The sequence below is a fragment of the Equus caballus genome, chromosome 21 (genome assembly GCF_041296265.1).
Source record: "Equus caballus isolate H_3958 breed thoroughbred chromosome 21, TB-T2T, whole genome shotgun sequence".
Lineage (NCBI taxonomy): Eukaryota > Metazoa > Chordata > Mammalia > Perissodactyla > Equidae > Equus > Equus caballus.
In genome coordinates this window covers 30,454,494-30,466,788 of record NC_091704.1, presented here as the reverse complement: position 1 = coordinate 30,466,788, position 12,295 = coordinate 30,454,494, and the positions used below count along the sequence as shown (strand labels likewise).

Genomic DNA, 12,295 nt, shown 5'->3' with positions numbered 1-12,295 from the left:
AAGATTTCCAGATTTTTATTTCTGGAACTGTACACCAGGTATTAAAGTACAACAAATACAAAATAATGCTCAAAAAAATCAGTGTTTATGTACAAATATTAAAATCAATGCAACAATAGCAACTTCCTCTTGAACATCTGATACTAAAACTTGTTCTGATTGTCACTAATTAATCTCATACTCACAGGGTACTTATTTCAAACTGGTACAATTGGAATCACTGGTCATCTAAGAGGAATTTTCATATCTACCATATTTAACAATAAAACTAATAGTTTCCTCCTTTTAGTGAAAAAATTAAGAACTTTTTAAAAAACATAGTAATGTCAATATTTTTATAAATTATTTCAATTTCCATTTGTAGACAATGTGCTTTGAAACTCTGGGTAGACAATCTCCTTGGTGGTCAGGTTTATTCATCAGTTTACATTCAAAGTTGAAATATTCACTAGAGACTTTGGTTAAATTAAATAGTATCATTATGCTCTATTCGATCTGACATTCGCAAATATTTATGACCCTCAATTTTAAAAATTAAAAAGGAAACAATTGCACAATTCTTTGACCTAATTGTACACACTTTAGTATTGTTTAAACAGTATTCTACATCCTTCAAGTAAATTCAGCAGTTGACCATGACAAGAGGAAAACTAAACATTTAAGAAGCTAGCCTGAAAAAGATGCAGTATGACTAACAAAAGTAAAGTATTGCTATAATCACAGCACCAGGTACACTTCTAAACGAGTCCGCTGGCCTCTTCCAACTCCCTGTACACAAAAGATACACCAGCCAACACTGCAACCGCTCACGGTGGATTTTTGGTTTGTTCATACAAAAATAATGCGGCAAAGAAAAAAAACAAAAAGAATTTATCACAGTTTGTTATAAGAATTGTGCTTAACACTTGATAATAAAGGCATTATTGTTTCTTCATATGATTGCAAATCAGTTATTTTCATGCTCTCAAACACAATTCTTCTAATAAACAATAACAAATTCTCTGTTAAGATGCTTAAACGGAAAGAAAAAAACAGTAAATCCAGCTTTTAAAAGAAAATTCAATAAATAGCTATTTTACATGGATAAAGTCATAGTGGTACAATTTATGAATGTCACATCAAGCATGCACAAAACTGGTATATTATACATGGTGGAAGCAGTCAGAAAATATTGAATTAGATCTAAAAAGATATGAAGAATGTACACATATATACAAAACCTTGCAAATTATTGCCTCATTTTAACAAGGAATTAAAAGTAAACGTTACCAGCTAGTTAGCACTCTCTAAGAGGCTAAAATCAGATTGGCATTTAAAAATCTACTAAACTAGCTGGAATTTATTTTTCTCTCATATCATTTTCTGGATTTTGGTCAAAAATCTTTATTTAAATAACTAAAGTGTCCATTCAACTTGCTGATAATCAAAACTTTAGATAAGAAACACTGTTTCCATCTTATATCAAGATCCCAGCAATGCATAGATAAACTGAATATATTACTGCATCAGCTACTGAGAATGGGCATGTTCATTTAAGTGCAACTGGTATAAGCATTCAGCCATCTTTGTGTAAGTTATTTTATACAGACCAGCCACTGTAAACCCAGAGTGAAAATTAAAGTTATAACAACGGAAGATTATGGCCAGTATCTTTCTAAATTATAGAAAGTGTATTGATTTTTAACACAAGAAATAAGGTTCAAAGTTTAGCACAACACCCACAGCAATCAGAAGCTGACAACTTGGATAAAAATATCTGAAAGCAACACAGAGCCCAGGCTACCCATTATTGACTGTGTGCATAAAGGAATGCTAGACTTCAGATGTATAAATTAGAGACTGATTTTAAGTTATTAATTTAACTACTTTTGTCCACTGTGCTAAACTAAATTTTATAGTAAATGTGCTACTGCGTAAACACTTCAAAGCAATCTTCATTAAAATGCTGCAAAGAAAAACAAGAGTACACATCATCCAAAACTAAGGATGTCATTGCAGTTCACAGTTTGTATAATAAATACCCTCCCTTTCCATCACTACTAAGGTCACTATATCCTATCTACTCATCAGCACAACCTTGAAGCGACTTATACTTACAAATATCAGCAAAGCAGCCAAACATTTAAGTTTTTTGCAAAGCCAGACAACTAATAAAAATTGAAAATTTTAATTAAGATGGTGCAAAAAAAAAAGTAAAAGAATGTGTTTTAACTGAACTATAAATGCAAAGCTTATTACATCCTAATACTGTATTACATATTGTTTTAATTCACCTTATAACTTAAAGATGCATGTCTACAGAGCAAAAAAGGCCAAAGTTTATGACAATGGCTTCTCATTCACAATGTTTAGAATAAAAATAAAACTGAGTTTGAGATGCATCTGAACGTCTATCACTTTTTAAAACTTAAAAGTGGTAACGTACCATTCTGTTTCAGATAGAAACTCACATTTTCTTGCCAACTGTTCAAGCTAAACAAAAAGTTTAAATATACTTCAAGGTTCTACTGCATCATGTGTAAAATCTAGAAGTCCCTCCTACACATTAACACTCTGAACTGCAGTGCTACAAACAACGTAAGAGGTGTCCCCAAATGTAAACCATTGAGTGGCAACATCCTGGGCTTTGCAGGCTGTGCCCTGCAAGTCAACTGCCTCAGGATAAGCTAAATTATCAATGACTGGGATGATTTTTATGATTACAATCTTGACAATGGTGGACAAAACCCCATCTGAACACCATATCTTCAAATGCCAAATTTTTAGCCAATAAATGAAGTTACACAGAAATCTTCCAGCAGTAAAATGACCACTTCTGTGTAAGGTAGCCCTGGTCTAGAATTTTGAAACAGGATCCAACCAAGCGTCTTCATAATTTGCACGCAGTTCCTCATGCTGGCTTCCATAAAGATGGACTTGCTGTTTTGTAAACTGAAGTGCTCTAGTTGAATAACATGAGAGAAGTTTCCATTTTAAAAAAATCCTTGCATGTTTGTGCAGTTTGAAGAAACCTACCCCTGCTTTTTTCAATTAAGAAAATAAAACCAAAAAATGCTACATTGAGCAGGGATCGGGATCGGTACCTGTAAACATTGTTATTCCACTGCATCCATTACGGCAAAAGGAATTTACACAAAGAGAAGCCACTCCATTCAGTTCAGAACATCTGTGCTGGTTTTGAGCTGGTGGCCTCTGTCTACAGGTTTTAAAATTGGGAGTGAGGGTAGTGGGGAACAGAAAAGAATAGAAAAAGAGGGGAGTGGGGAAGAGGTATTGGGGGATGAGGAAGAGATAAGCAGAGCTTAAAGCTGCACCACAGAGTTCAATCTTAGTTCCCAACTCTGCTGATCGTAGTTCGTTTCCACATTTATGGATTGAAAAATGAAAATACTCTTGATAAATCAAGATATAGGTCTATACATACTGACATCACTGATGTCATAGTGAAAAAGTTCAAACTTCCAGTGAAAGACTAAGCAAACCTGATAGTTTCCTCAAGTTTACTGGTACTGCACACCCACTGTTTCTGGGCCCCTCACTCATGTCACTCAGAGTGAAGGGCAGCATGCTGATGCAGAGTGTGGGCACTGATGAAACCATTGGTCTCACTGGCAGACAGGCTGCCGAAGTCAGCCACAGAGACGGCCATTTTGGCACTGGTGATATGATGTGTGTGATTTTCAAAGTCCACACCCAAATTATTTACAGAAACCTCATTCATAAAGGATTCAGGAACAGCAATGCCCATTTTCAATCTTTTTGCTGGTCTTTCTGATTCTTCACTGCACATGTTCATGGGGTTTAGCTCCGAGTGATAAAATCCAGTCTCAAATAAATTAAAACAATCACTTTCCCCGTTGCTGGGCAGGGTGAGTAACTCCTCTGTTACAACAGGCACATGATTTACTTGTCCACGGGGTGTGCTGCCCAGTGGAGGAAAGTTATCATCCAAACAATTCACATCCGTGGGGCTGCAGACCGTCGCTACACTGTTGGTCAAAGCTACAAAGAAATCGAAAATGGTTTAAGTAAGTGATCCTATGTCATGAAACAAAGAGGACACAATTTTGCCCCAAGCTATACTAAAGAGTGTAAACAGATCTCATTTTACCTGTCAAGTCACTGGCAGTGAAAGAGTTGAGAATGTTCAGCTGTTGATCAGGAAGAGGCTCAGGTCGGTGAGAAGTTAAGGCTGAAGAATTTACCGCCCCACCCAGAGCTTCCGTTTCATCTACCAAACGATCCATATAGTCCCTGAAAAACACACCCCAGTAACTTTACAGCTGCATATCACAGTTACAACAAGTCCCTGAAATCAAGCCCGCAGTACTTACGTAACTCCAGGGTGATGGTTATATCGTTTCTTTCCAAATCTTGTCTGTTGAGCAAAGTAATCATAACGTTCAGATTTCTTCCACATGTAGTAGAAGGCCACACATTCAGCAACTGTTCTACTTCTCACCTAACGAAAAAAGTTAGATTCTTAAAAACAAATCAACAAACTCAACCCATTTTTTACTAACTTTTTTTTTTTTTACAACAATATAACTTCAATCCATGGGTCTTATTTACTATCTTCCCAATTATGAAATTCTGAACATTTATTAGTGAAATGTCTTTAGATTTACACTATTTAATAATGAGGTTACCTTAAACAGCCCAAGGTTTGGTTTTTATTTAAATCATAATGTATTAGTTTATAACACAAATGTGTATCCAGAAATTATCTTACACCTTTACTGAAAATCCTAAAACACTGACATTCTTTACTTTTCTTCAGTGAACTCTCACTGTGATTCTGACTACAGCAAAGGTCCTTTTTAACCCTGAGGGATCCATGAATGGGTTTCATTCCCCAAATTACAAGCAGGGATACTTTTCTGGGGAGAAGAGCTGCAGCTTCATCCGATTATTAAAGGGCTCCATGACTCAAAGGAGATTAAGAATCCTTGGCAAATAGATCACCACTCTACAGCATCTGGAATTTAAGATGATTTGCCAGCTAAAGGCAGGATTTTTTTCCTCTAATGCATGTTTGGCTCTTAGTTCCAACAGAGTTTGGTAAGCATAACACCAGTAATAAAATTTGAGCCTCACCAACTTGGCTCTACATCCAGACCAGGGCTCCTCTAATTCTGTATAGCCATAGGTATGAGTACAGACAAAATTCTCTGTGCTTATCCAAGAAACACTTTCTCCACTACTTAATTGGTATCCAAAAGGAAGTTTCAACATCTCTATCCTGATTAGTGAGCATGTTGTAATATAAGATCATAATATAGGGATAAGCTTTTTAAACTAAGAAATAAAGTATACTTTTCAATAAACATCATTAACTGCAAGTTTTTGTAGAGAATATAGGGGGATATTCTCTGTGTTCACTGATGTATCTCTAGTGCTTAAAACAATGTCTGGTAAATGGTGGGACTTATTTATGGAACGAATGGATACATTTCATAAGTTAATGCAAAACTGATGTTTCATTTTGACTTAAAAGGGTAATCCAGACTTTTTAAAAAATATTTTATCTATTTACTAAATTAAACACTTCATCTCATCTTTGAGAAAACATTAAGTTCTCATACATACAAAAATGCATGAAACTATTCAACATCATACTGAAAGGTCTAGCTAATGCAATAAGACAAGAAAAAGAAATAAAAAGTATACAGATTAAGACAGAAGAAATAAAACTGTCTCTGTTTGTAGATGACATGATTGTCTATATAGAAAATTCCAAAGAATCACAAAAAAACTCCTGGAACTTAAATGATTATAGCTAGGCTGCAAAATACATGGTCAATATGCAAAAGTCAACTGCTTTCCTATATATCAGCAATAAACAATTGATATTTGAAATTAAAAACATAATACCATTTACATTAGCACTCCCCCAGAATGAAATACTTAGGTATAAATCTAACAAAAGACATGTAAGATCTATATGAGGAAAACTACAAAACTCAGATTAAAGAAATCCAAGAAGATCTAAATGGAGAGATATTTCATATTCATGGACAGAAAAGACTCACTATTATTAGGATGTCAGTTCTCCCCAACTTGATTTATAGATTCAGTGCAATTCCAATCAAAATCCCAGCAAGTTATTTAGTAAATATTGACAAACCAATTCTAAAGTTTATATGGAAGAGCAAAAGACCCAAAACAGCCAACACAATACTGAAGAAGAACAAAGTTGGAGGACTGACACTATCTGACTTCAAGATTTACTATAAAAGCTACAGTAATCAAAATAGTGTGGTACTGGTGGAAAATAATAGCCAAATGGATTAATGGAACAGAACAGAGAGCCCGGAAATATACCCACACAAATACAGTCAACTAACCTTTGACAAAGGAGCAAAGGTGATTCAATAAAAGGAGGATAGTCTTTTCAATAAATGGTGCTAGAACAACTGGACATCCAAATGCAAAAAAAAAAGGAATCTAGACACAAATCTTAGACTTTTCACAAAAATTAACTCAAAATGAATTATAGACCTAAACGTAAAATGCAAAATTATAAAGCTCCTAGAAGATAGCAGGAGAAAATCTCGATGACCTTCAGGATGGTGATGACTTTTTAGATACAAAACTAAAAGCTTGATCTATGAAAGAAAATTGGTAAGCTGGACTTCATTAAAATTGAAAACTTCTACTCTGCAAAAGATAGTGCTAAGAGAATGAAAAGACAAGCCACAGACTAGGGGAAAATATTTGCAAAATACATTTCTGATAAAGGACTGTTATCCAAAATATACGAAGAACTCTTAAAACTCAATGATAAGAAAACCATCTGATTAAAAAATGGGCTAAAGACCTTAACAGAATCTCGCCAAAGATGTACAGCTTGCAAATAAACATATGAAAAGATGCTCCACATCATATGTTACCAGGGAAATACAAATTAAAACAAGATACCACTACGCACCTATCAGAATAGCCAAAATCCAAAACACTGACAACACCAAATGCTGGTGAGGATGTGGAGCGACAGGAACTCTCATTCACTGCTGATGGGAATGCAAAACGTACAGCCACTTTGGAAGATAGTTTAGCAATTTCTTACAAATGATCCAGCAATTGCACCCACTGGTATTTACCCAAAGGAATTGAAAACTTATGTTCACAGAAAAACCTCCACAAGGATGTAGACAGCAGCTTTATTCGTAACTGTCAAAACTTGAAAGCAACCAAGATGTCCTCCAATAGGTGAATAAACAAACTGATAAATCCATACAATGGAATAAAAAGAAATGAGCTATCAAGTTACAAAAAGACAGAGAAACCTTAAATGCATATTGCTAAGTCAAATAAGTCAATCTGAAAAGACTACACACTGTATGATTCCAATTATATGACATTCCAAAATGGCAAAAGCACAGAGACAGTAAAAAGGCAGGGGTTAGGGTGACACGCAGGGAGGAAGGGAGAAATACGTTGGAATAAGTTGGAGCCCAGGGTACTTTTAGGGTACTCAAACTCTTCTGTATGATACTATAATGGTGGATATATGTCATTATGCATTTGTCAAAATCCATAGAATATACAACACAAAGAAGGAACCATAATGTAAACTTCAGTTGAAAATAATGTATCAATATTGGCTCATTAATTGTAACTAATGTATCACACTAATGTAAGATATTAGTAATAGTGGAAGCTATCTATACAGGATAAGAGGGGATGTATGGGAATTCAGTGTACTTTTGATCAATTTTTCTATTAACCAAAAACTGCTCTAAAAAGGTCTATTAATTAAAAAGAAAAAGGCATAAAATATTGACCTACCCACCTAAATACTTCAGAATCCTAGGTTCCTTTAGGATGAAGAGAGAGAATAATAAACAAAGCATACTTTAATGAGACTTAATTATTCCAAACTATTAGAATATACATACACACACACATTTTAAACAATAGACTATTTTTAACGCAATTGTAGGTTCACAACAGAATTGAGAAGTATGGAGTTCCCATACACCTCCTACTCCCACTCACACGTGGCTTCCTCCACTATCAACATCCCCCACCACAGTGGTACATCTGTTACAATTAATGAGTACATAGACACATCTTTATCACCCAAAGTCCATCATTTGTATTAGGGTTCACTCTTGGTATTGTACGTCCTATGGGTTTTGACAAATGTATAATGACATATATCCACCATTATAGTACCATACAGAGCAGTTTCACTGCCCTAAAAATCCTCCACGCTCTGCCTATTCATCCCTCCCTCCCCACTAGCCCCTGGAACCACTGATCTTTTTACCATCTCCAAAATTTTGCCTTTTCAAGAATGTCATATAGTTGTAATCATACAGTATGTAGCCTTTCAGATTGGCTTCTTTAACTTAGCAATATGCATCTAAGGTTCTTCCATGTCTTTCTGTAGCTTGATAGTTCATTTCTTTTTAACACTGAATAATATTCTATTGTATGGATGTGCCACAGTTTATTTATTCATTCATCTCAAAGGACATCTTAACTGCTTCCAAGTTTTGGCAATTATGATTAAATCTACCAAATATTCACATGCAGGTTTCTGTGTGGACATGTTTTCAACTCCTTCGGGTAAATACCAATGAGTGAGATTCTTGGATTGTATGGTCAGAGTAGAGTTAGGTTTGTAAGAAACCACCAAACTGTCTTTCAAAGAGACTGTGCACCATGTTGCATTCCTACCAGCAATGAATGAGAGAGTTCCTGCTGCTCCATATCCTTGTCAACATTTGATGTTGTTAGAATATTTTAGTTGCTTTTAGTAACCAATGTTTCTTCTTTCAGTAACTGCAGTTCTCACTGCTAAAGAGAAACATTTCTGAGGCCACAAACCTCTGAATAGCTTAGAAAGAAATGAATGTCAAGGAAAAAAGTAGAAGAGTAACACTTCCTGAAAAATACAGTGAATCCATTTTCTGTGAGTAGAGCATGATAACTGTATTTGTCAAATGATACTTGAGTGTACTATCAGCCAACCCATGAGCAGGCTATGGCATCTTTGAGCAAATCCTAGTCATGTTTAGAGCAATGTGAGATATGTTAACGGCAGGGGAGCATTAACAAGTTGCTGCCTTTTTTTTTTTTTCCTACCCAAGTGACTTAAAAGTTAGTAGCTTATACTCATTGTAATCACTAAGCAATTTCTCTGTACTAATTTGCCTAAGTTACCTTATTCTTCTGTATAAGATGAAAATCTTTTCCAAAAAGCATGAGTGCATGTTCGAAGTTCCGGCATTCTTCCTCCGTCCATGCAGTCATTCCTTCTAAAGAAATTTTAAAACAAAACTCATTGGCCTCAAAACTCTTTTCTATGAATCACTGATTTACTTTCAGTATGTTTTACCAATAAAAGGCCATAAAGGTACACACACACACACACACAAGTTCTGTATGTAGGAGATTTCAGTTAGGATTACCGAAAGAATGCATACTATAAATCCTATCAAAAAATCTAGACTACGAAAATATAAACACTGTTTTTTTCCTCTGCATGGTGGGATTAGAATTTAATGTTTTTCTATAATTTATGCTCACCATTTTTCTGACTTTTTTAAACAGTGAGCATATATTTTAAATTAGGTTATTTCCTTCATGAAAAAAAAAGCCTTATTTTGGTCTTACATCAAAACCCTAAGTTCTTTAATCAGAGACCATACATAAACAAGACGTATTTATTTAGTCAGTTTGTAGTGCTATACTCTGTAAATATAAAGGGAATAAGAAACAGCCCATGCTCTCAAAAGACTAAATCCCATTTAACTTCCGGGCAGATGTTAATGGTGAAGTCAAATCTACTTGGGGCAGAGGAGACAAAGTGCCTCACTCAATGACCATGGAGACCAGGTCCCCAAAGCCATTAACAGTAGTCCATCAAAAAGGTGGCAAATAGTTTGAACTGAGGAGGAAATCAGTATTTAGTTTTTGAGAGTTATGAGAGCTTAAAATAATTTTTTCAAAAAAATAGCTTTTACAAGGAAACATTTCAACAGGCTATCACAATCTACAAGTTTAAATGTACAGTTTCCAGCTTTTACATTTTTCCAAGTCATTTATATAATATTACTAAGTACTGTTTCACTCTACATATTCTTAATGAGAACTATGGTGCATGCAATCCATTTATACAATGACAAAAAGACTGAAATTAAAGTTAACCATTTTTCCGACACACACAAAACCTTAGCATTGTAAAAGTGTTATTACATAACTATGAAAAATACATTTCTGGCAATAAATCAATGGAATATATATACATGTTTCTTTTCTTAATCTTTAATCTCCTTTTCACTTCCTGTCCGATTTTTTAAAAAAAGAAAAAACAACTTTTTTTGTCAACGAAATCATAAAATCATTCTTTTTAATTACTTTGGATATATTGTCATCTCTGGGGTCTGCTTTGTTCTGTAACTATTTCTTCAAGAAAGTGGAGGTGACAGGGGGGTAACTAATTTGTATTTGAACAATCTCTGGTACGTCTAAAAATAGAGGGCAAGAAAAGGAAAAAATTATTTGCTATGAAGATGAACACAGATCTTACAAAAGTGTTATAGGATTGCTCCATCCTTTATGCTATTTTGCTTATTCTGATCCCCAAATGGCCATCCCCTGCCTTTTCCCTCTCTTGATCCCAACTGTTTCGTACCTTGAGATGCCTTTCCATTGCAGCAGTACCTTTCAATGGCTTCCTTTATATTATGATTACACTTGAGAAGTTCATATAATGCCTAGGACAGAGAGCAAAAAACTCAATAAAAATCACCAGAAGTTCATGTTAACAGTATTTTTTAAAAAAAGGCATACTGTAAGAATCCTGAAAACTAGTGGCTGAAATGTCTCTAATTTCAGGACACCTGACGTATGTCTGCCCGGACATTTAGTCCATATAAATCCTGCAGACGGACTCTGGCAACCCATGAGTTTGTTCATTCTCACTCTATCTCTCAGAAGTCATCTACCAGTATCATGCTTGACTTTTTTTTTTTATTGCTACACCTTCTGGGCTGGAGGAATTCCCCTATTTTAGGTGACATTTTTCGTAGCTGGGAAAAATTAGAACTATGGTCTTATCTCTTGATATCACCTACACCCTGCCTTTTACAGTTTTAACAAAATAGAAAAACAGCAGGTCTGGAACAGGAGGACAGCTACATTAGTGACTAGAGTTTATAATGGTCTCAATTATTTCCATCTACTATGAAAGGTGCCATTTTAAAAAAAATTTCTTCCTACTAAATCTGTTTAGAATTGTGAATATACTAAATAGTAGCAGACAGAACTCAACTGAGGGTAAGAAATAATAATCACCTTCCCAAGTAAGTTTCAAGAAAGGCAAGGATGGCTCAATATTAGGATATCTATTAATACATCAATAGATTAATAATGAATACATTAATAATCATTAAAAACAATAATCTCAACAGTTACTAAAAAAGCATGATAAATCAGTATTCATTTCTAATTAAAATAAGACAAAAATATAATAGCTATAAGTAGATGGATACTACCTTACTATAATAAAGATAACCTACATTGAACCAAGTGCTGCTATTATTCTTAATGTAAAAATCTGAAGATGTACTATTTTCCAGCAAAAGCAGGCCTTAAATCAGTATTACTACCGAATGTCTCTGAGAGTTATGGCTAATGCAGTAAGACATATAACAGGAATAAGAGATATAATAATGGTAAGGAAGGAACAATAGTATAATTCAGTAATGATTTTAAGACTAGAAAACCTAAGAGACACAACTGAAACATCTCATTATACTAAAGAGTTTCAATAGCTTGAGAAAAAAATTTTTAAAAGATTGCTTTCTCTATATCAACAATATACAATTATACATATAATAGAGATCTCATTTACAAGAGTATTATATACAAAAGATATTGAGGAATTAAGCTAATTAGATGCATGTGATGTTCAAACAAAAACATTTGAGTGATTAAAAAAGGCAAATAAATGGAGAGTCAGACCATGTTCTTGAAGTGGAAGGTTTAACGTTCTAAAGACTAATTCTTCCACTATTAGTTTATAGGAATGTCAGTACAAAAACCCAAGGGGATTTCTTTTAGACAGTTGACAAAACTACTTTGAAGTTCAGCTTGTATGACTTCTCTATGTTACTTGGGGATTCGAGTTTGAGTCTACCTATCTTTGGGTATTTATTAGTCAGGATCATCTTGGCTGGCAATACAGAGTGACAAAGTATATGATAGGGGCAAAATGATGTCAGAAGGGCAAAACTAGGGGCATTCAAAAAGCCCTTAATAGGCAATACTCCCACCCTCA

General features: G+C 34.6%; 1 protein-coding gene across 1 annotated transcript in view; it reads right to left on the bottom strand.

The window, feature by feature from the left end:
* The window catches only part of MIER3 (MIER family member 3), a 30,674-nt gene continuing 18,379 nt past the window's right edge, over nucleotides 1-12,295 (bottom strand). The window contains exons 9-13 of the mRNA XM_023625648.2: nucleotides 10,649-10,730; nucleotides 9,175-9,269; nucleotides 4,335-4,462; nucleotides 4,112-4,254; nucleotides 1-4,002 (exon numbers count right to left, since the gene is read on the bottom strand). Coding sequence (XP_023481416.1) covers nucleotides 3,545-4,002; nucleotides 4,112-4,254; nucleotides 4,335-4,462; nucleotides 9,175-9,269; nucleotides 10,649-10,730 — 906 coding nt within the window. The 3' untranslated portion in view covers nucleotides 1-3,544. The remainder of the gene's footprint in view (nucleotides 4,003-4,111; nucleotides 4,255-4,334; nucleotides 4,463-9,174; nucleotides 9,270-10,648; nucleotides 10,731-12,295) is intronic.